This window comes from Canis lupus, chromosome 35, assembly GCF_048164855.1.
Source record: "Canis lupus baileyi chromosome 35, mCanLup2.hap1, whole genome shotgun sequence".
Lineage (NCBI taxonomy): Eukaryota > Metazoa > Chordata > Mammalia > Carnivora > Canidae > Canis > Canis lupus.
Window position 1 is genome coordinate 3,107,357 of NC_132872.1, and position 25,844 is coordinate 3,133,200.

The 25,844-nt window shown below is 34.1% G+C and overlaps 1 protein-coding gene across 5 annotated transcripts in view; it reads left to right on the forward strand.

Moving 5' to 3' along the window:
* The window catches only part of ZNF148 (zinc finger protein 148), a 119,678-nt gene that overhangs the window by 62,965 nt on the left and 30,869 nt on the right, over positions 1 to 25,844 (forward strand). For all 5 annotated transcript variants that reach the window (XM_072811819.1, XM_072811815.1, XM_072811816.1 and 2 more), the window contains 3 exons: positions 14,344 to 14,469; positions 23,384 to 23,507; positions 24,887 to 24,970. In XM_072811819.1, coding sequence (XP_072667920.1) covers positions 14,344 to 14,469; positions 23,384 to 23,507; positions 24,887 to 24,970 — 334 coding nt within the window. The remainder of the gene's footprint in view (positions 1 to 14,343; positions 14,470 to 23,383; positions 23,508 to 24,886; positions 24,971 to 25,844) is intronic.

The following is a 25,844-nucleotide window of genomic DNA, read 5'->3' on the forward strand; positions in this document are numbered from 1 at the left end:
TATGTTTCTTCTCTTTCTAGCTAACTCCCCACTTATTATCCCCATTACATTGTATACTTTTTTTTTTTTTTTTTAACATTTATTACTTGTAGCCAGTTCTTATTACCATTTTCTTTTAGAGTTCATCTGAGGGATTTAGAAGTAGTTTTGTTATGTTCGTTGGCTGTTGGGATCCTTGTCTTTTGAGGTGATTGCATTGGCTACTATTGGGGCTCTATGTTTTAAGAAGTGTTTTTATTCTTCCCATTCAAATACTTTTTACTTCAGCATACTCTTTGGATATCATTTTCATAAATAGATTCATTAATTGAGCTTATTTTAAGGGGAAGAGTTGGTAATTTATGTCGTTTTTTTTTTAATGAGATTTTATTCACAGGCTATATAGATCTTAGAAAATGCCATATTTGATAGGAATCAATATATGAGGAGAAAACATGGTGTAAATAATTGTACTTCATAGTTTCTTCTAGTGTGAGTCATACTACTACTTATTTATTATTTCAGTTTACTTGATAAGCAGATGAGTCAAGGTATCTCTTTTAAGAGGTTGTATTAGGAAGCTAACTCACATTGGTATATTTTGTAGAATCCTCCCATGCTCTTAAAGTTATTTGATTTAATTTATTTTTCATTATTTATTCACAAGAGACACAGAGAGAGAGGCAGAGACAGGTAGAGAGAGAAGCAGGCTCCCTGCAGGGAGCCCCACGTGGGACTCGATCCTGATACTCCAGGATCACGCCCTGAGCCCGAGGCAGACGCTTACCCACTGAGCCACCCAGGCGTCCCTCTAGATGACTTTAATAACCTAGCCAGTTTTATAACATCTTTTAATATAGTCCTGTCTGATCTTTGATATCTAATTGATCTGGAATTATGAGACAGTGGTACTGAATGAGCGTTATACTCTCTTGCTTACAACAGTAGTACCCAAATTGAAAATAATAATGGACAAGGCTATAGAGTCAGCTTTGCTAGATCAGCCTCAGAGATACCTACTTTGGTTTTTTCATAATAGTATGATGTAGGTTATTATAAATGATAACATAGTCATTGTAAAGATTAAAATCATTTAGAACACAATAAAGAGTAAAAAATGTTTCCAACACTTACTTTAATTCCCAAAAGATACCTACTTATTTTGATATCCTTCTGGGAATTGTTAATTTATAAACAAACATGCAGAGTGTGTATGTATGTATATTTATTTCTATATAATATGTTTTTAAAGTATCTTATGAAAATATGCATATATTTTGTTTTATATATATTAGGTGATGCTATTTGTATGCTTTTGAGGTTAGCTATGTTCATTTAAAACACATAAAAATTTTGTTATTGAATATAAAATTTATTTTAATGACCAGTAATTGGTGTGCCTTATTTAAGGTAATATTGATGGATATTTATGTTACTATTAGATTTGTTTGAATGAAGTAATAATGGTGAAAGGATCATGCCTGTATACATAAGCATGTTCCTTGTGTTTATATCTATTTGTATGTATCTGCACATTTGTAACACTCTCTCTAGGCATATGTCTTCTTATTGAAATATAAAACATACAGAAACATACAGAAATTGTAAGTGAGGAATTTTCTCAGAAGTGAACATTGTTGAGTAACCACTGCTCAGATCAAGGCATAGAACATTATTACTAGCATCTAAGAGGCCCTCCTTGTCTTCTATCTATCTTAGTCACAACCCTTTTCTGATTCTTGAAAATAACTGCTACCATAACACTTTTAGCATGGCCTGGTGGTTTTACCTGATTTTATACGTTTATAAATAGAAGTGTGCACTCTCTAGTATCTGATTTCGTGGTTCAGATTGTGAGATGTATCCACATTGTGGCATGTAATGGAATTCTTATTTCTATATAAGCCTCAGTTGTGTGAATATAACAAAATTTACCTATTCTAGTATAATAGGCATTTAGATTGTTTCAGGATGTGAGCTATTGTTAAAAATACTGATGTGAATATTCTTGGATGTGTCTTTCGGTGCATGTATATACTCATTTTTGTTGGTTATGTACTTAGGATTGAATTTGGATATTTATATATTCAGCTTTAGTAGGTAGTGGCAAAAATTTTCTAAGTAGTTTTGCCAATTTATATTAATTGCCCATATTCTTGATACTTGGTATTGTCATTCCTTTTAATTTTAGCCATTTTGGTTTGGTAGTAGTATTATAGTGTGATTTCAGGTTGTGTTTCACTGAAAAGTAGCAAATTTTTTTTTGTTTCACACTTACTGGCAATTTGGATAATTATTTTTTTGTAAGGCACATGTTTATCTTTTGTTCATTTTTCTATTCTTTTACAGAATTGTAGTAATTCTTTATCTGTTTGTTGGAGATATTTATATATATCTTCGTGTATATCTCTTATCTTTCTACTCTGATTTGCCTTTTTACTCTTGATACATAGAAATTAATGTGAATAATATCTAATATATAAGAATTTTCCTTTTGGTTAGTGTTTTGTGTATCTTCTATAAGAATTCTTGCCTACCCCAAAGTCACAAAGATACTTTATTTTGTTAACTTCTAGAAGCTTTAATAATCTGTTTGGAATTTATTTTTGCTGATGATGTGAGATAGGGATCAAGGTTTATTTGATGGCTTTCCCCCCACCCCCCCATTCACCCGTAGAGATTTTTTTCAGTTTCACTTTGCTGGCTTAATATTTTAGTTCTTAGAACAACTTAATATGTTAAGATAATGATAAAGATGGTTTTCTTTGGTTAATACTAGGGATTTATACTAACACTGGACTTAATTTTTTTAAGATTATAAAGTAACACATACTTGTTGAGGAAATGTAAAAATTCTAAAACTATAAAGAAGATAGCAAAAAATTGCTGTACTGTCACTACTCTAGGATAATCACTACTAACATTTCCCTGTTAGCATTTTAGTGTTTCCTTTTTCTTTGTTTTTCTGTGTATGTATTTGTGTTTGTATAAAATTTGCTGCATATGTATTTGTGTGTTGGTATAAAATTGTAAAATATACTTACTACATAATTACATGTTAGTAATCAAACCATGAGCATTTCACTATGTCATTAAAATTATCCCAAACTAAAATTTTTTATAACTGTATAATGTCAAATAGTTGTGTTGTAATTAATATATCTCAGTCTTTATTACTGGATATTTAGACTGTTTGCACTTTTGTTTCTACTATCATAAAGAATGCTGTTATGTTATATGTAGACACTGTTGCCATGTGAGATTATTTCTTTAGTATAGATTTCTTAAGAGTCTTGATATATCCTGGTCAATTTGTAGTCCATAATAGTTCACCAGTTATTCTTCCTTGTAGTTTTTGAGATTTCCAACTTAATATCTTTATAAATGATCTAGAGTGGGAACTGGGAAATATACTTTCTAGATTTGTAAATGATGTTGAGGGAGAAAAAAACAAGTGGACTTGGTCTTGGATTGGCAGTGGAGAAGAAAATTAAAAGAGGTCTTTAAACAGGAGACTGAGGTAATATAGCGTATTGAAAGGCAGAGAATTTGGAAGGAGGTTCTGATGTGAAACACTGATTTAGATAATAGGATGTCTAAGTGGAGATGTTCTGTAGAAATTGGTAACCCTTTGTGTATCTAAGCAGTTAGACATCTGTAATTGTATGATAATAATTAATAACCATAACTGTTTGTTTAGAACTTGAAAGTTTTCAAGGTTCTCTTGATGTAATCTCATTTGATTTTCTGTTGTATATAAGCTGGATATTATTACTACCATGATTAAGAGATAAAGAAATGATTATGATAATTAGTGGCATCAAGAATTTGTCTACTATCTACTGCTGTGTATTGTAGTTCATACTTTACATACATAATCTCTTTTAACTCTGCAGGAATTCCGTGAGGATTATTTCCTCCATTTTATAGTTGAAAAAAGTTCCAAGTGACTTAATTTTAGTTCAGGCTCACACTGCTAGTGATATTTTTTGGAATTAGTCTGTATTTCCTTTAACTCCCCACTTAGGCTTTTCTTGTTTTTCCATACTACTCCCGGAAGCCAAGTTCAGCCAGATAGTAATTGGAGAGTTAGGATTGAAAACTCAAATATTTGGTTTACCCAAATATTGGTGATGTTTTGTTCACTTAACAAAAAGTTAAAATCATTTTCTTTCCCTTTCATAGTAGCCATTCTAGAACTGCTAAAATCTTTTCCATATTCTGTCAGCAAGCAAACTGTAGCTCATATTTGGAAAAGTAAAATGTTCTTGTAAAAGTTATTTTAAAATAAGTTTTAACAATTTTGATTTATTAAGAAGCTGTTATAGTAATGGAACTAACACTGGACTAAAAGATACAAGATTTTGGTTTAAGTTCTAGTGTTGATATATAATAGCTTAGGTAAGACACTTCCCTCAAGTTTTAGTTTTCTTATTGGTAACATGAGGTAATAATTAATTCACAGATCACAGCAGTTAAGATTTCAGTTGCTAGATTTTGAAGACATAAGTATAAATTTTGATTTCCCCTCTTAATTAGGGGGATTTTAGACAGGTAACTTAGCCTTCCTGGGCCTTAGTTTTCTTATTTTTAAAATGGGATGAAAATAGTGTTAATTGTGAGATGAACTGCAATAGACTGTACAGGCTAGAGAGCATGTGCTGCCCTCCCTCCTCATTGCCCTCCCTACCACTTAGGAACCTAGGACAGTGGACAGTGCCTAGCACGCAGTAAATGGTAGATGAATCTTTGTTTATCACGCTGAGGAGGAGGAACCACAAATTTAGAAGACCATGTAAATGCTAATGACTTTTTAAAACATCATTATTCAGGAATAATTGATATACAAAAGACCTATACGTATTTAATGTATACAGTATGTAACTTTGGAATGTTAAATATTTTTGTAGTTAGAAAAGTTGAAATTTTCTTAAGTTTTTATTTTGTAATAATTTTAGATATATAAAAAGGTTGTAGAAATGGTGTAGAGTGCATATAAACCCATCACACAGCTTCCTCTCATATCAAAGCTTATTCAACCATTATTACAGTTAACAAAACCAGGAACTTACTGTTGGTAAAACTACAGACCTTATTTGAATTTCATTTGTTTATCTCCAGATGCTCTTTTTCTGTTCAAGGATTCAGTGCAAGATCCTACACTGTATTTAGTTTTTCCATCTTCTTAAATCTCCATTCTGAAGCAGTTCAATCTTTCCTTGTCTTCTATAACCTTGACACTTGATACTTGATGTATTGGTCAGTTATTTTGTAAAATGTCTCTCAGTTCGAGTTTGATATTTTCTCATGATCAGATTGAAGCTCTTCATTTTTGACAACCCCACCGAAAGGATTGTTGGTACAAAATGTTGATATGTTTTATTACTGGCGATAATAATAATATCTTGATTATTTGATTGAGGTGGTTGATTGATTCTTTGTTGAGGTAGTATCAGTTTTTTTCACTATAAGGTCATGATTTTTTCCTTTGTAATTAAAAAATATCTTTGAGTCTGTTTAAATATCTGATATCTTGGGATTCCTGGGTGGCTCAGAGGTTTAATGTCTGCCTTCAGCCCAGGGCATGATCCTGGAGTCCTGGGATTGAGTCCCGCATGGGGCTCCCTGCATGGAGCCTGCTTCTCCCTCTGCCTGTGTGTCTGCCTCTTTCTCTCTGTGTCTCTCATGAATAAATAAATAAAATCTTTTTAAAAAATTATTAAAAAAATATCTGATACCTCCTCAAATTTCTACCTACTGATGTTAAGCATCCATTAGTGGACCCTGCTGGTCGTAGTTATTAATGTGGTGTTTGCCTAATTGTTATCTTGTATTTTCCTTCTTGCTGTATTTGTGTTAATGGTAGCTAACCCTTCTCCCCTATTAATTTTTTTCGGTTATTTCAATTTACATCAGTATGGATATTCATTTTATTCTATGAGTTCCAATCCAGTACTGTGGTGTTTATTTTGTTGCTCAAGTTGTTCCAGCTTTGTTGGCCAAGAGCTCCTCCAGATTGGTTCATGTCCTTTTGACACCTGTCCATCCTTTTTCTGACCCTTTAGTGTCTGGATGTTCCAGGGTCATCTTCTGTTTCTCCTGTTCCACCGAGCTCTGGAGTCAGTTACTTTTCCAAGGAGCCTCAGTTTCTCTTATTTGGATAATAGTGTTTAGAACCTAAATTCTGCGTGCTAGGTGTGTTAAACGTCCTTGCTCCTTGGTAATCTCAGTGGACAAAACTAGGAAATACATGTATGTCTGCTGCCTCATGCATGCAAACACATTCTATACTACTTTCCTTATGTCGGTGGAGTCCAGGTATCTGTATTAAAAGAGATTGAATGGAGAGGAGGAAGGGAACAAAGTATATAGTTAAGGTGTACCTAGGTCAGCAGCTCTCAAAATTTCTGATCTTGCGACTCTTTGACTCTTAAAAACGTTTGAATGCTCCTAACAACTCTTGCTTATGTTGGTTATATATATCATTATGTATCATTTGAGAAATTAAAATTTTAATTTATTAATTTATAAATAACATCCCATTGCAAGTTAACATAGAACCTTTTAAAAGATTATATGGGCAAATCATTAGCTAACTGCCATCCACCAATTGCAGTATTTTTTTACTTCCTAACAAAGGCTATCTTTCTTTTTTAATTTACTGTTTTGTTGAAGCGTAGTTGGCACACAGTATCATACTGTGTACCATTGTTTCAGGTGTACAGTGTAGTGATCCTTGACAGCTCTGTGTGTTATGATGTGCTTTACACAAGCGTAGCTACCATCTGTCACCATACAATGCTATTACAGTACCACTGACTATAATCCCTATGGTGTATCTTCTATCCCTGTTACTTATTCATTCCATAACAGAAAGCCTGTACCTCCCACTCCCTTTACCTATTTTGCCATCCTCCTACCCCTTCTTCACTGGCAATCACCAGTTTATCTCTATTATTAATGGATCTGTTTCTGCTATTTTTGATTTATTTGTACATTTGTTTTTTAGATTCCACATAGAAGTAAAAGTATATGGTATTTTTATTTCTGTCTCTGATTTATATTACTTAGCATACTGTCCTATAGGTCTGTGCATATTGTTGCAAAGGCACAATCTCATTCTTTTTTATGGCCGAGAAATACTCCATTATGTGTGCATGTAGCACATCTTAATCTAGTTACCTATTATTGGACGCTTAAGTTGCTTCCATATGTTGGCTATTACAAATACTGCTGCAATAAACATAGAGGTACATATATTTTTTCAGATTAGTGTTTTTGCTTTTTTTGGGTAAATAGCCAGTAGTGGAGTTACTGGATTGTAAGGTATTTCACTTTCTAGGTTTTTGAGGAACCTCCACACTCCTATCCACAGTGGACAATTTATATTCTACCAATACTGCATGAGAGTTTTTTTCCACATCCTCACCAATACTTCCTGTTTCTTGCCTTTTTGATTCTAGCCAGTCTGACAGATGTGATATTTCATTGTGGTTTTGATTTGGATTTCCCTGATGATTAGCAAACACCTTTTTGTGTCGGTTGACCATCTGTGTTTTCATTGGAAAAATATTTATTCAGATCCTCTGCCCGCTTTTTAATTGGGTTATTTGTAGGGCTTTTTGTTTTGTTTTTTTTTGAGTTGAGTTGTATAAGTTCTTTATATACTTTGGTTATTAATCCCTTATCAGACATAATCCTTTGCAAATGTCTTCTCCCATTCAGTACATTACCTTTTCATTTTGTTGATGGTTTCTTTTGCTGTACAAAATCCTTTTATTTTGATGTAATCCTAATAGTTTATTTTTGCTTTTGCCCTTGCCTGAGGGGACATATCTAGAAAAATGTTTCCTTGGCCAGCTGATATCAAAGAGGTTACTGCCTATGTTTTTGTCTAGGGGTTTTATGGTATTATACCTCCCATTTAGGTCTTTAGTCTGTTTTGAATTTAATTTCATGTATGATGTAAGAAAGTGTCCAATTTTATTGTTTGCATGTAGCTGTCTAGTTTTCACAGCACTGTTTATTAAAGAGACTGATTTTTCCCCCATTGTGTGTTCTTGCCTTCTTTGTCACTAGGTCAATTAACCATATAATTGTGATTTTATTTCTGGAGTCTCTTTTCTGTTCCAGTGATCTATGTGTCTGTTTTTGTGCCAGTACCATACTGTTATAATTACTATAGCTTTGCATTATATCTTGAAATCTGGGATTGTGATGCCTCTGGCTTTGTTCTTCCTCAAGATTGTTTTTTGATATTCGGGGTCTTTTGTTGTTCCATATACATAGTACTGTATGTTCTAGTTCTACGAAAAATAACATACAACATTTCTAGTGGACTTTAACCTTGTTTTCTAAAACAAAAAGTTAAGAATGTATTTTGCGGTTTTATTAATATGTATATTATCTGGCTTATTGTAACATAACTGGATTCTCATATTTGCTAATACATTTACTCTGTGGTGACAGCACATGTTAGCTTTTGGAAACTACCAGTGTGTATTCATGAGAGGAGAGTGGAAAAAAGCCAGTATCATTATGGAAGTATTTTTGATCTTCTGGACAACCTGGAAGGGTGTCAGGGACTTTCAGGAGTCCCTGTACCACACTTTGAGAACCATTGATAAAGATTTACTGAAACTCTTACAAAACGAAGGTTATATACTAGAAGGATGGATTGAGAAGAAATTCCATGAGGAAGAGAAATTTAATGGAATTTGAAAGAATGGAATGTCCAGGTAGGGTGGGGGTAGTCAGCACTGTATTAGGTAAGACAGCTTGATTTGAGCACTTCATCTACTTCATCTTACAGTTATGTAGCTTTTAAGTTGCTAGCATAGCAACCAAAATGTAGATTTATCATAAGAAGTATTAGAATATTTGCCGTGAACAGTGGATCCCTGAACCCTTCAAGATCAAAAGATAACTGTGGACTTTGTCAAACTCTGATAAATATAGCTCCCTTCAAAATTTTGAATGCAATCCTGGGTCAGGCAGAAGTAAGGGTTATATAGTTCATGGATCACACACAGGCCTGTTCCATCATGTGCTGCTTCCCCTCCTTGCCCTATTCTGTGACTTGGTGAGCTTGGAGTCAGAAATATTCTTATTGACCAGTTACACTTAACTCTTCTTGCCAAAACTATCTTGGAAATAGACACATGCGCGTGCACGCACAGACACACACAGACACTCTTGGTCTTAATTTTCTCTTTTTCCGGACTCCATGAATATTCCCCAATATTGCTGACATTATTCTTTAGACAGTATGTTTGCAGTACAGTTAATTGTGTTAAATCTTTCTTTTTACATTCAAACACTTGATTTTGCTTCCTGGGTGTAATACTTTGAATCAGTTCCCTTCTAGTAATAAATATATCCTTTTTATATGGATGTGTACTTTTACTCTCAGGAATAACCATTTCTCTAAATTTGGAGCAGTTATCTTGTCGATATTCTCATTAGAGATTATTCTTTGTAAAAGTTTAGCCAGAAGAAGGAAATTGGGTGAGAAAAATTTTGGTTCACGAGAAATGATTTTATAGGGGAAATGTAAGTGTGCTTTTGGGCAGAGAAGATGTAGCTGTGATAGAGATTATTTTAGAAAGGCAGCAGAGTTTTGGAGATAGGTAAGAATGGAGTGAGTAGCACAGAGTAGAGAGGAAATTGAAAATGGAAAGAATCATGTGGCTCCAGAAATAGGAGAGGTGGTAAGGCCACCTACTTCTGCCAAGTGACCTAAGTCTCTTCTGTAAAGTAGATCATATAGAATCTTGAAAGCTGAGCTGGGGAGTGTATAATTGATTTCATGGGCAACAAGGAGCTATTGTAGATTCCTCACTAGGGAGGTGACAGGAAAACAGGTGTGTGTGTGTGTGTGTGTGTGTGTGTGTGTGTGTAAAGATTTTATTTATTTATCACAACAGAGGGAAAGAGCATGAGCAGAGGGGGTGGCAGAGGGAAAGGGAGAAGCAGAGTCCCCACTTAGCAGGGAGCTTGGCACAGAACTGGATCCCAGGACTCTGAGATCATGATCTGAGCCGAAGGCAGACAGACACTTAACCGACTGAGCCACCCAGGCATCCCCAAAAAACAATTTTATATCCATTTTTTCATGGGAGAGTATATGGGGGAGATGATAATGCCTTAAAACAACAAGGTTGATAAAGTTAGAGTGTTGCTGGATATGGATGTAGGTTAAACTGATAATGAAGAAAAGGAAGAATCCAATATGATCCTTCTTAACCTGGGAGTTGTGAGTAGAGGGTAGATTAAAATGTGCAACCCAAATGAAATATTTATTCATCACACACTATATCTGGCAAATTTATTTTAGTATATTTCACATTTGTTATATCACTTATTAAGATTATTGAATCTGGAAGGAAGAAGTTGGGAAGGGTAGCAGGTTTGGAAGGAAAAAATAAAAGGAGTATGTATATATGATACACTTGTAGCTCTGATTAAGTCTCTTGTTTCATTCATGAAGCCTTTTGTGGTTCTTTCCAATCTCATTAATTTTCCCTTTGATTCCTGCCCTTATTCCTGGTAGCATTCATTTAGTTTGAGTCTAACATGTACTATCTTAAATTGCTAGATGTGGGATTTTTGTTTTTGTTTTTGTTTTGTTTCATTTTGTTTTTGTAATGCATCAAAACTCCCCACGTACATTTTTAAGGCCTTTGAAAAAGAGACCTTATTATATTTTGAATATATTCTCAGTATCTAGAATTATGCTCTGTACGTGTTAGAATTTTAGTAAATTTATAAAGCTTTTGTTAAATTATTAACAAAAATTAAGACTGAGTTTAGCACATAGCAAGCACTTAGTAGCTGTTGCACGAATAAATAAGCCATTATGGGAAATACCAAAGAATATCTTTCTTGTAGATATCAAGATAAGATACAAGTGCATAAAATAAATATAAAAGTAGGATAGTTTGTTTATTTGGGGGCCAGAAATGAAAAAAGTCTTGAAAGAGTCATTGTGGATTCTGGGCTTGATGTACTAGTGATCATAGGAATCGAGGGAAGGATTTTTTTTCCCTGTAGAGAGATTGCCTTTATATTTAAGATCAGGAGAATGAAGTGAGAGCAATAAAAAATGAGGAAAACATCAATTTAATAGGTATATTTTAGAAGTAGCAAGAACGTACCAGCTTGGGCTGTGGCAAGGGGCAAGGACTCTACCTCTTCTAAAAGTGTTGGGGAGGAAGTTAGAGGAGTATGGAAGGTAGGTATGACATAGGAGTCCTCCCTGACCACTTCCCTAGTCTCAAAGGGAGAGGTCTAGAGGGGGCTTCAGGTTTTAGGTGAGTTTGTCAGAGCTTATGAAAGAAGGATAGGAGGATGGGTGATTGACAGTTTGATGCTATGTCTGGGTTGGTAGTGAAAATAGCATTGAAATTCAGGTCTCATCTGAGAAGAAGTTATACACGGGATGAGGTGGAATGGTAAAGCTTAAGTGATAAGGAAGAAACCAAAGTTTCTGTTTTTTTTTTTTTTTTAATTTGACATATTTCCTAGTCTTGATTTCCTTGATGCTCTAATGAATGTTTCAAAAATCCAGCAAACTAGTCTTTTCAGATATCACGTATCTGTAGATGCTGCTTTGATTAATTACACTTTGGTTTATTTTAAGTGAAAAATAACACTGAGAACTTGATTTTCTAGTAAAGATAGTTCTCAAAGGAATGAATAAACAACATCGATGAATTATGGTCTCTTTTATCATGCTTAAGAAGTTTTTATGTTTTGGGGTGCCTGAGTGGCTCAGTGGGTTTAAGCATCTGATTCTTGATCTCAGTTCAGGTCTGGATCTCAGGATCATGAGTTCAAGCCCCATGCTGGGCTCCATGCTTGCTGTGGAGCCTACTTTAAAAAAGAGTTTTCACATTTTTATAAGAACATGTGGTTATGGTTGTCTTCTTAAGGCCAAAGAAGACTTAGGTTTTCTCAGACTTTTTGTGACTCATTCTTTCCAGCTGACTTACTATTATCATCATACCTATCCATCTCTTTATGTTTGGAGCTACCTCCATCTTTTCTAAGCACCTTAGGCTGGATGTGTATACTTTAGTGTGTGGTTATGTTATATGTAGAAGAGATTAATTTATTCCATTTATGGGTAATAAGCCTGTTGATACATTCTGAAAATGTAACTTCCTGTGTGCCTAACCTTCACAGTGTTTCAATCCATTGATACTTCTAGGTTTGAGGCTGTGCTTTCAAATGTTAAAAGTATGCCTTACATTTGAAAATGCTAGTACATATACCACTTTCTATATATGTAGAGATAACTGAAAAGTTTAGATACATTGATTAATTCTTTTCACTGTTTACACATAAAGGCTCTTCCTTGGTTTGTGAATATCTGTTAAATGCAGAATTTATTGAGAATTTGCTTTATACTCAGCACTTTTGCTAAAAGGAATCCCTCTATTTCTTACTGCTTCATGCCTACATTTTCTTTTTCACTTTTCTTTTTCTTTTTTTTTTTTTTTTTTTTACAGTTTAGAAGCTGACAGAAATGTTGGAATTACTTCTTGGTGCCCTTGCAAAATGGGGCAGAGCAGTTCAGCAGCTGCTTACATAGTCTGTAATCATCCCTCCTGTCTCACACCCAGCCTAAGTTTTGTTATTTCAGTACACATCACTTCAGAGGTAGTAACATGTCTGTATTCCAAAGCCTTGTTGTTGGTGATTTTACCATTTTATTTTATGTTGCAAATAATGATACCAAAAGAAGCCATAAGAAGATTCGCTATTACTCTTCTATAACCTGGTAGAATGATTAACCTAGTAATCATTTATATCCTGTTTTTGTACCAGGGTTCTTTTTGATTTCTGATTCTTATACTGCCTACACCTCAGGAATTTATGAAAGCTTCTGATTCATTATTTTGTCATCCTGAAATCCTTGCCTTATGTCGCATTTTCCTCCTGAATCCTTTTTACACAGCTGTCTTCCTTCCACCTTTACACTGTGAATCTGTAAGATATTTATAATCTTTTGCACCATCCTTTAGTGTATGTTTTGGAAAATGTAGCCACTGGTACATGGTACTTCCTGGATTGTTATTGAGAAGTTATTTATTTATTCTAGCTTATAAAGAACAGAGGTTTGTTTCTCACGGTTTCAGAGGCTAGAAGTCTAGAATCAGGATGCCAGCATGGTGGAGTGAGAGCCCTCTTCCAGGTTGCAGACTTCTCATTGCAACCTCACATGGTGGAAAGGTCAAGGATGTTTAATATGTTTCAGAGCCTGTTAACTTGAAAAGGTTTTTTTTTTTTTTTTTTTTTTTAAGATTTTATTTATTTACTCATGAGAGAGACACAGAGAGAAAGAGGCAGACACAGGCAGAGGGAGAAGCAGGCTCCATGCACTGAGCCCAATGCGGGACTCGATCCCAGGACCCCGGGGTCACACTGAGCTGAAGGCAGGCGCTAAACCACTAAGTCCCCCGGGCAACCTGACTTGAAAGGTTTTTAGTTTTAAGGTTCTTGTGTTTCATTTCAAGGATAGATGCAAAATGTAGTATTAAAGAGCAGATGACTACGATCAGTTGTGATGAGAATTGGCACTACCATTACTGACCTAAGTGTCTTGGTGCATTTTTGTTTTTTTCTTTTTGTTTTAGGACAAGCATCTTTCTTATTTGTGAAAACGGAGATCTGAAGATAGGATAGCATCTTGTGGCATTTATTTGTTGTGTATTTAGTATTGTCTTGAACATAGCAGTGACCTTAAGCCATATGCATAAACATCTTCATTCGGTGATGGTTTGATGTATAGGCCAGGAAAGTACAGGCTAAAGCTAAGATACTCTGAGTGTTGAGTTTAAAGATAATTAAATTTTCATTGTTTGTCTTACTTTTCTTTTGATGTGATTACCTTTCAGAATTTTGTGTTGTTTTCATGATATTTTATAAATTGAGAGAAAGCCTACTGTGAAGTCTGAATACCCCTCTCTTGCCCAGTATTTTACTGATTTTTGGAGTATAAGCTTCTTTTTGTGCTTCTAAAACTTCAGCATCAGTTTCCTTAGATGTGGCAGTGAAATTGATCTTACTTTGTCCTGGCTTCTCCTTTATTCTTTGGTTTTAAAATCTTTTCCCAGGATATCTAATCTTCTTTTCCTGATAGATTTTTGTAAAATCTTAGTCTATTCCTTAGTTTATATACTCTTGATTCTTATTTTCCTAGTTCTTATTAATGAACTCTTCAACACTATTGCACTCACATACATAGATAATCATTTTGGAAACACCTATATGTAGGCTTAGCAAAGGATTAAACATGCAATGGCTTTGTCACAATGGACTTTTTGTTTATTTCTAAAATTGGCTTCTTTTTTTTAACAGATAAGTGTAAAGCAGGAAATTACTTTTACTGATGTATCTGAGCAACTGATGAGAGACAAAAAACAAATCAGAGAGCCAGTAGACTTACAGAAAAAGAAGAAACGGAAACAACGTTCTCCTGCAAAAGTAAGAGAATATATTAAGACGGTAGTCCCTAACCTACTAATTCCAAACTACTACTGGTTAATATTAAGGGCAGGAACCTGACTGGACCATAAGGCAAACAAAAATCTCACGTGGCTTAGTAAAGTTGGAATGTTGTATCAGAATCACCAGGAGGATCGGGGTGCGTGTTTGCATGGAGGTGGTGGGCCATTGGTTTTAATTTTTCCACTTTTTTTCACCCATCTTTTTTCTAAAAACAAAATTTTCTTTTTCCACGTCTCTCTTTTCTGACCTTGCATTTCATTCATATTAGTTTTATTTATTTTAATATTAGGATTTCAGGAAAATTCAGAGCACCAGTTATTCATCAGGGAAAGGTTGGGATACCTGTACTAGAATGTAAGCTCCATGAGGGCAGGGACTTCATTTTATTCACAGTTGTATCCCAAGAGCCTATAGACTCTTAATAAATACTTGATGGGTAAGTGAATAGATTAATAAATAAGTGACCTAGTAAATACTAGTAGTAACTGCTTGCTTTTTTTCCTCTTCAGTATAGTTAATAGTTGAGTGTAAGTAGCATTTTGATATTCCTGGGAAATCTCTGAACCCTGAATAGTATGTTTACATCTTTATAGTTATTTTCATCTTTCCCTCAGTAAAGTGATGAAGGATTTTTTTAAAGATGATAATATAACATGACCTTTTAATTTTGATGGCTCCCTGTTTTTGCATTTGTGATTTAGATCGTCATCATCATTTATATAACATGTCTATTTTTGGACCCAGTGATACGCTGGAGCCAGCTGGTTGGCTTGCCAGAGCTGATTGCTAAGTTTACAGGAATTTTGCAAGCAAGTGCTAAGATCATTGGTAACTTAAAATTAGCCATAGTGAGAATATTTACACCATGGATATCAGCAAACACTTCCCACCACCTGATTCCTTACTCTGTTGGTAAACATTAACAACGTACTACAGCTCTTGGGATATATATGTTATACCTGTTATAGAAAATTAAAAAATATAGAGAATAAAATAACCCATAGTCCTATTGCCTAGAAATAACTAACATAATTTTTCTGCCATATTCCTTTTCTGTATTCAAATTTGTGTATATAGATTGATTGAATGTTGTGATCTTTTTTAAGTGTGTAAGAGATATTTACATTTAAAGTTATTAATGGTCTGTGAAGATTTTTTAGCTGCACAATGTATTATTTTTTGATATATCACATATTCAGTGATTGCTCTCTGTTGGAAGTTGTCTTCTCTTTGCCTTCATTTTAAATAATGCTGCACTTAAAATATTTATGTATAGATCTTCATATGCTACTGAATCAATCAGAGGGCATGTCTTTCTGTACTTTCAAGTGTGAGACTTCGTTTTTTGTGGCTTAAGATGCACATTTCATTATAGTTTAAATTTTAATTAATTTTTTTAGTTACTGTCCATACTAAACTTTTTTTCTTCCTTAATTATTTTATATTTTATATTTTGTGTTTGTAAAATCCCTCCCTGGCTTTCTCCTTCCCTTTGTTTCTTTGGGGTTAACTTTTTTCTCAGTGACTTATATATTTTTGTTTTTTTTACAGTAACGAATAAATCAAGTTCTTCATATATAGAACAATACAAGGTTTTGAGGAAAAGAATTTATAAAATTACGATAGTAATTATGTTATTTTGGGTTTGCTGCCAATCTATGGGGAATAAAGTCTTTAAAAAAACAATATTTGGAAAATTTTGCAGTTTTCTTGATATTACCTTTTTTTTTTTCTGGTGCTATTCTTGAGTATAAGGTATCCTAAAATTCTTTTTTTTTTTGTTTGCTTTTTTTTTGTATCCTAAAATTCTGACTAAAACTCAGATTATTATTTTCTACTAGGGTGTTACTTGGAATCTTTAGTTGGTGGTATGTTCTAGGTGTTTCTAAATATAGATCAGATTTTTAGAGGTCTTAAGCTATTTTGCTTGTCTAATTTGTAGATAAACTCATAATGTATTAGACTATTTCTAATGGTATTATGTAAGTATATATATAATTGCTAGATGAAAGATTTGGCCTATTTAAAGTATATATAAGAAAATGTTTTGCAGAGGTCTCTTTAGGGAATTCTTAGGAGAGTGAAATAACTAGGAATAAAATGGAAGATGAGGTTGTGAGAATAACAGAAACAATTATTTTTAAATTGTCATGACATGTTACATGTAACAGAATGGTTGTGGATGGTTTTTAACATTGGTCTACAATCTTTGGATAAATAGTTTTTGTGTCTGAAGTCTTAGAATTTGAGGCAGAACCAGTGAGTTTATATTTTCTCAAGCATGTTTTGAAGAATTGACACTTGATATTTTTCATTAAAGTAACAGGTTTCTGCTTTTTGTAAAAAGAGAAAGAAAAGCTTATCTCACATTTATAAATCAGTGTGTTGCTTGTTTTAAATTTCTTAAAAACATTTTTAAGTTTCACTAAGAATTATAATTTATTATGCTTAGAGGACTCTACTCTCCCCCATAACCTTTCCCACATCTTGAATTTGGCCATTATGAATATTTTGAGTGTGTGCCATCATTGTGTCCTATTAGATTGGGGGTCTGTGTAGGAAATATAACTAATGTGATAGACTTCTAGTTAAAATATTAGAGCTTACGGATCCATGTAACTCCTTTCAGGATCAGCTCTGTAGTAAAGTTCTGTGATGTTAAGTCATCTTTAGCTGCCATGGATTTTAAGCAGTAATTGCTTTCTAAGCCTCTATAATATGGCAAAGGTAAATTCGGTATTTGAAAATTGCCAGAATACATTTGGCAGCATGCCTGAAGAAGAGAGTTGTGAAGCTAGGGAATATTAGCTAGGTCAAATTATTTGGTACTATGGATTAAGCTAACATGAAAGTAATTTTCTGCATAATAAAATCTTATCCCTTTTAAATGTCAAATTTAATTTAATTTTAACTTTGTTGGGGATCTTTAATGTGTTCTTTTTAAATATAGTGCATTTGAACTATAATGTCTAGTCTGATATCTGTTATGTGTAAACGTTTAAAAAAAATCATATGTATTATAATGGCGCCCTTTGGAAGGACTGAGATATTAGGACTTTTCCCCCTTACCTTGAAAACTCCTGGCTGGTAGACTTTAAGTGTTTTCTTGACGCTTAATTGCTTCGTTGTCTCATTCCTTAATGACATGCTATTCTTTTTTACATTGCTGTACCTAGTTCCATTGCCCCTTTGAGATCTTGTTTTGTTGTGAATTAGTGCTGTGGAGAACTAAAGTTATCAGAAATGCGTGAAAAGTCTTAGTAAACTTAATTCATTCTTCTTGCATTCATGTCAGTGGGTCTCCTCCTGGCTCTCATTAGAGTCACCTATAGAATTTTTTCAGTTACATATACTGAGGTCCTGTCCTTGGGGATGCTTATTGAGGGGGTTTCCATTTATACCTGAAAAGAGTCCAAGGCAATTGTGATTTACGTTTACGTTTTGGAATCTCTTTCTTTTTTTAAGAGTTTATTTAAAAAAAAAAAAAAAAAGAGTTTATTTATTTGAGAGTGTGTGCACACACGCACAGCAGGGGGAGGGGACAGAGAGACAGAGGGAGCCTGATGTAGGGCTCCATCCCAGGACCCGGGGATCATGACCTGAGCCTAAGGTAACTGCTGAACTGACTGAGCCACTCAGGAACTCCGAGAATTTTAAGTCTCAATACTAGAAGTTTCTGGAATAAGAAGTAAGGAATGGCTCTTACCACTTGACTTTGATACTGACTTGTTAGGTGAATTAGGAAATAATGTTTCTCACCACAGAAGGTTTCTGTGAGGATTATTGAGTCAACATCAATGAACTTTAAGAATCTTTTTTAGAAAAATATAACAATATTACCTTAATCCAGTATTGTATACGTTGTATGGATCTTTTCAAATGTCTTAGTAATTGCATGAGATCGAGCAGAGTACTTTTAATTCCTTGTTTCTTATTTTGAAATGTATCTCCTTTTTCATTCCCTCAGCAGTTTGGGTGCCTATTATGTACAGAATTTCTTATCAGGTGGGAAGAAAGGAGCTGTAGTTTGTTTAACCCTTTACACGGTCTGAGTAGGAATTGATTATTCAGAGTTCTGCTGAACTCAAGAATGACCAAAGTATTCCACAAATCAAATAGATTATAAATTATATAGAGTCCTTTCTTAGCAATATATTATACACGATTAGTTCCCAGAGAAGATTTGCGATGTAGATATCAAAAAGATCTTAAATTGAACTATATAAATGAGGAAAACTTAATTAAAGGATATAGAGAAATAGATATACCAGGCATATTTCATATTTTCTCTGTGTGTTGACTTGATTGTGGAAGAAGTAACTTTGAAGCTGAAGAACTGATTGTAAGATATGGGGAATGGAAGTACAAAACACTACTTAAGAGAAAAATGAAGAAGATAAAAGTAAAGTAGTGTATTAGTATTTTATTTCTCCGGTTTTCTTAGGGAGTTATGTATTCTGGGTAAATTACCTATAACTTGACTTTGACAAAGTCATGTGTTGGTTTTACTAATATCTCTCATTGAGAAAGACATATTAGGATTCACAAAACTGAATCCTAACTTAAAACATTTTGATGTAAATCTTTTTTAAAAAAATATCACATACTTTTTTTTGCCAAATACATAGGAAACCTAAAAGACCTTTTCCAAAACTCAGGGTTATTATGCTGAGTATTAGTAGTTGTACCATGCTTACAATAGAGTGACTTTTGTGTTCTGGAACTGTCAAAAGCTTGTTTAAAAATGAAATTTGTAATGTGTAAAATCTAGTATGGAGAGATAGTGAAAATCTTCAAGAATTAAACTGACAGTGCCAGGGTGGGATATTAGAGGTGACCAGGAGGCTCAGATGTTGTGCTGGTTATTGCTGTGGACAGTTATGGCTATGTTATTTTGTTGTATGTCTTTGGGATGGCACTGTTCTTTTATTTATTTATTTATTTGTTTGTTTGTTTATTTATTTATTTTGTTCTTTTATTTCTAATTGGATTTGAAAAATAAAGAGAATTTTTGAAGATCTCATTCTCTACCCCCAGTTGCAGTGAGCTGACTCAGAATACATGAGAAATTTAAACCATCTCCTCTACATTGTCTTTTAGGTTTTGGTGGTTTAGATTATTTAGGTTGAAAATGTATGATAAAACCAATAATCATTACCTTAAAATATACCTTAATAATGTTAATAGTATGTAACAAAGAGAATGGAGAAAGTCATTTCTGCCTTTTAGACAGCAAAACTTTTTCTCACTGAAGGGTGTTAGGTTCTTCAGTAGCAGTGACACTTGAGTAAAAAATCTCTAAATTCATAAAGCTTTGTTAGTGCTTTGCCTTATGAAAATTGATGTATTATTTAAGACAGTCATCACTGTATATAGTAGCTAGCTGGTAATAGATTTGACTCAGAACAAAAAATGTATCTACTAATAGACCATGAAGTTAAGAAAGCACATTAATTGAAGAGTTCCATTTGGTTTTAAATTTTTTTACTGAAAAATTGTGTTTTAAATTTATAAACTGTTAAGAAAATCAAATATGTTAAGTACTGTTTAGACTATTACTAATTTCTGCACTCTTGATAAAACCTGATTTCTTGGTCTTTATAATATACCATATTTCTCCAAAAGTAGGAATGAGAGGAAGTAAGATAAATCATGTGGAAATATTATAGCAGGCATCTTAGGATTTAAACCTTAAAATTTAAAGTCTTTAGTTGTAATAATGTTCATGTGTTGAGAGGAAAAAGAAAAGCAAAAGTATTTCATGGTACTGGTTTAGTAGCAAATGAGATTGCTAATCTCTAAGGCAAACACATTTAACAGGTAGATCACATTCTACTCAAAGATCTTGAAAGGGTGTGAACAAGAAAGGAAACCACGGCTATGCCAAGGAAAAAATTTTTGCTTATATTAATGTGCCATTTCTTATCCACTAAGGGCCTTGTTCTTTGTATAGGCACATCTCTATAGCACTATTTAGTGGCTTCCAGAAATTGAAGTTTTGGGAATTATCACCTTGAGAAATTATCACATTTGGCAAAAATCTTTAAAAAGAATGAAAGTGGTGAGCTGTGACGGTATTTGGTATAGGTAGCAGGCAACAATATCATTAGACATTTTATAGAGTCTCACTATGTTTCAGACACCATTTTGGATACTGGGAGTAATAGTGGTGAATAAGGCAGAGATAATCGGGCAGTCTGGGTGGGTCAGCGGTTTGGCTCCTGCCTTCAGCCCCGGGGCCTGATCCTGGAGACCCGGGATTGAGTCCAATGTTGGGCTCCCTGCATGGAGCCTGCTTCTCCCTTTGCCTGTGTCTCTGCCTCTCTCTCTCTTATGAATAAATAAATAAAATCTTAAAAAAAAAAAAAAAGACAAAATCATGTGGTTATATTTAAAACAGATTACACATTGGAAGAGCCACTAGTGCTCTTCTGAGACAAGATGAATTTTATTCAGTGTCCATAATACAAATATATGTTTTTCTGGCCTAAAAAAAGAGAAAGGGAAAGAAATAGTAAATATAAAAATGTTGGGACACCTGGGTGGCTCAGTGGTTGAATATCTGCTTTTGGCTCAGGTGTGATCCTTGGGGTCCTGGAATTGAGTCTCACCTTGGGCTTCCCTGTCAGTCTCCCTCCAGGGAGCCTGCTTCTCCCTCTGCCTATGTCTCTGCCTCTCTGTGTGTGTCTCTCATGAATAAATAAATAAAAATCTTAAAAATAAATAAATATAAAATGTCTAAGAATTTGATTTTTCTGTCTTTGAACGTTTAAATATGCTAGATTTTTCAGTCTTTTTATTCACAAGCCAGTGTTAGCTGTTTCATCCATAAAATCCACCTTGACTTAAGGCTTGAATCCACAGTGAAAGGCAGCATTACCTCCACTGCCAGAAAACAATGACCTAGAACTCCTTAACTCTTCATAAAAGGGCTTTGTACAGTCAGGGGTAACATCCGTTTCACATTAAGTAACTTGGGCCACATTTGTTCCTTACAGAGACTCTCCTCGCAGTTGCTATGCCACAGAAAGCTACTGAGCTGCCATGTGTTTTGGCACTTGGATCTTCTTATTTGTTATCAACATATGTGAAAAAATACCTGGTGCTATCTTGTTCTAGTTCTGTTTTATATAAAATGTTTAACATCTTTTTGTGATTTGTTTTATGTTAGAAGTATTTTGAATCTTCTTTGGAAAGATTTTATGTTTTTTTGTTTTGTACAGTGTTAACTTGCATATTATTTTGTGACTTAGAGGGATCAAAAAATTTAAACCGACTGGCCAGGGATGGAACTTTCTATTCTCACTGACTCTCATCAGGAAGCTGTGACACCCACTTCCATTCTTGTGCCAAATGTTTCTCTTTATGGCTCTGGTGCATAGACTTTGAAGCATTGTTGGTCACATTGGCAGTTTGCCCAGAACCCAAATATCCTGTATAATTTGCATAATAATTACCATTGATTTACATACAGTACAGGCTGAGTTGTCTTCTTGAGTTTAAAGTAAAAAAATGTTTCAAAAATTAAAGACTTTTCCCTTTTAGCTCTCCTTTTTTCTAGGTTTGAGAAGGGGATCATAGCTGTGTGTTTACAGGCCCTAATCAGTTTCCACAGGCCTTTGTATTTCTCGAGATGTTCCCTAGATTTTTCTATCCTGTGTGGGAGACAGTTTCGTAGCTCCTGTGCTACATGTGCCCACCTCCAATATTGTTTCCCTCTTACTTGCCATGCTCCTCATGATCTGATCTCCTACTGGTTTTCTTTGCTGCTTATCTTCACGCCATATTCTGACATGTTGTAAGTCTCCTCAGTAATGAGAAAAAAAAAAAAAGATTGTTTTTACTCTGCCATGTGCCTGATGAGAGAGACAATTTAATGTTGGATGTGGAACAAATGGTTGAGAAATTGGAATACGTGAAACCCAAAGGTGAGCTTCTCTCTGGCACTATCCTGACCAGGCCCATAATATTAACCTCAGGAAGCCCAGGAAGATACGATTTGTCGTCACCTGTCTTCCTTCCAATACCCATTCTATTTATCCAGCAAATGTTTTTAGGAATTTGCTCAACAATAGTTTAGTAGTCCTAGAATGAATAATCTTAGAGATCCTAGACTGAATCAGATTTCAAATTCTTTGCTAGATGACTTGAAAACTTAGGTTGCTCTTTTCTCTTTAGTCAGAAAAAAAAAAAATAGGTAAGCATTTATATGGTTCAGAAAAGTGTTTAAGTATAAACAATATAGAGTCCCCCTTCCACTTTATCTTCCCTCTGCCAAGTTTCCCAGCCATCACAAACGGAGGCTTTATGCATTACATGTGTGTCCTTCTTAAATAGTTTTTATGCATATACAAATGTGTATCCTTGGATGTACTTTCTTATGTACAAAACTTTGCAAAATTATGTACTGTATTCTAAACCTTGCATTTCATACTTAATAAATCCTGGAGCTTTTCCCATATAAGTATATATGGAGCTTTCTCATTTAATTTTATAACCACATAATGATAAATGGCTTTCATTTTCCATGATTTAGCCAGTCCTGTACTGATTGATATTTACCGCATGTCTATCCAAAGCATAAAACTTTTGTCCTACCTATGTGAGAATTTGAAATTGAAAATAAAATTATCATCACCCCAGCAGAGAGCATTTAGGGACTCTTGTCAGAGATTACCTTTGGAGAAGAGGGGACAGACTACTGAGTCACATTGTACTTTTCTACAGTTAATGATAACATTATTCTAACAGCCTTTTCAAGATTAGGGAAAAAATTTTCATAATTTCTGGTGACCATTATTTGCATTAAAAGGCATTACCTTTTTTATAGGTTAGTATTGTTTTTAAAACTTCTTTTGTTTTTACCTTTTTTTTTTTTTTTTTAAACTAGATCCTTACAATAAATGAGGATGGATCACTTGGTTTGAAAACCCCTAAATCTCACGTTTGTGAGCACTGCAATGCTGCCTTTAGAACGAACTATCACTTACAGAGACATGTCTTCATTCATACAGGTATTTCTTGAATTAAAATGGGTTTATAGCCATTAAGATTATTGTTGTTGCTATTTTCACCTTCTCGTGTAAATGTCATTCATTTCTAAGACTGTAGCTAACCTGGCATTTTAAATCAGAGATTACCACAGGCCAGAATGTCAGAAGGAAACCAGGAAAAACTTTAAATGAGGAAACAGTGAGCAGGGATGTGCAAAATTAATTAGTCTTAATTGGACACTTATCTGGCTTAATGTGTTCTTTTCAGCTAGAGAAACAGTTAAAGAATGTATTATTAAAAGCCTGTCAACATTTATTTTTCTCTACAAGACGTCCAGATGGAATTCGAAATATGAATTTAAGAAATATGAATTTCAAATATTAAAAAATGATCATTAAGACCATGACATTGTAGAGAGCAGAGAACTAAGGACTAATCACAGATCCTTGGGGAAACAGACTAGTCATGTAGGTTAAATTAAGGGATGTGGGGTGAGGAAGATAGAGGAGTAAGGTAGGTTTAATGAACTAGGCAATAGAGTGTCTCAGAAGCTAAAAGAATAGTTCAAGGGAGGGTGTGATGAGCAATGACACAACCAGCAGGGAAGATAGAGAATTGAGGGGGAAAAAAATATTGGAATAAATACTAAAGAGATCACATAGCTTTTAAGAAAGCAGAGTATAAGGGTTAAAGCACAGGCACGTGGTGGAAAATTTGAGAACTGAAGTAAACTACTCTTCAGAAGTTATGGTTGGAAAGGAAGGAGAAAAAGTAATAAGGTGAGAATGTTTTAGGATCTCTGAAAAGTTTGTTTGCATAGTGCAAACCTCAAGAATACTTAGAAGGAAAGGTTCTAGCAGAGGAAGAATGATGTCAAGATTTTTTTTAAAAGGCGGGGGGAGGGGGAGGAAGATGTTCGAAAGTTCTGAAGGTTCCAGAGAAAATAATTGAAAGGGCATATAAAGGGATAGTTAGCCATGGAGAACAAGGTAGGCGGGTCTTTTTTCAGATAAAAAGAGAGAGGAGCCTTTTAAAACACAGTAGAGAACCCAGAGCCCTTTTTAGTCTCCTGATTTTTACATTGTTTTAAATTGTTTCTTTTTTCTTTTCCTTTCTTTTTTTCTTTCTTCTCCTCTCTTCTCTCTTTCTTTTTTTTTTTTTTTTTGGATATAGAGTGGATTTGATTTAATCTATGTGTGATTGTGAGAATGTGAATTTTATAATTGTGGGGGAAAATTGAGCAAAATTGTATTAAATTAACGAACAGTATAAAAATATTGTGTAGATAATTTGGAATTTTCCAGAATTTGGGCTTCTAAGATTTATCTTTCCTCAGAAATAGTCACTATAAACTGTGTTTTATCCAGTAACTAATTTGTGGATGTGAAATTATTTTAAGGTGAAAAACCATTTCAATGTAGTCAATGTGACATGCGTTTCATACAGAAGTACCTGCTACAGAGACACGAGAAGATTCATACTGGTGAGTGTTGCCACCCTTCCTAGGGTCATTAAAATTCCCATTCCAAATACAGGAGAGAATGGTTAACAAATAGCAGCAGAGTGTTGCCACTGTTACCGGTTTTATTTCTTAAGAGTGTGTATCACAACTCTTATTTTTTCTTTCAATAAATCAGTCCCAACTGTTAAGACTTGGCTTTAATGTCCAAGCCCAGTAAATTACTTTCAAATAGAGTTTCCTAACAGCTTAAAATATATTTGAAATGACAAAAGGAGATTTTTGTGAAATAGCTATTTCCTAAGATATTTAATAAGTGTAGGGTTAGGTAAAACTATCATTCTTCTTCATTAGTCTGGAGAAGAAGCAAAGTGCTAATGTTTTATGTATATATTTTACTGTGTTAAGAAAGTTGTAATCCTGATAAATTGGAGCTTTTAGTGTTTTAGCTAAGTACTGATTTAGAAACAGGTATTTCAGAAGATCACTTTAAAGGAACCCATACCTTAAAAAGTTAAGTCTCATTTTAGAGCAGACTTTTATTTTGTTTTATTTTTTGACAAATTTTTTGACAAGTGTATAACCAAGTGTTATATGTAACCTTGATTTAGTAGACCGTCAGCTTTTGACTTTGATGTTTGTAAGCATGGTGAAAAGTGTTTCTTTAGAATTTACTTCTAGTGTTTTGCCTTTTTGTGATGGAATGAAAGAAGAGTTGGTGTATTTGTATTACTTTGATTCTTACATTTAAGTAGAATTGAGAATGATGGTGATATATGAATATTGAAAATATGAAAGTTCTTCATATTTCTCTATATTAAGTACTTCAGAACCTGCCCATTGTTGTTATTTAGATGTGTTCTCATGGTCCCTACAGTACCTGTGAAAGGGGATCCTA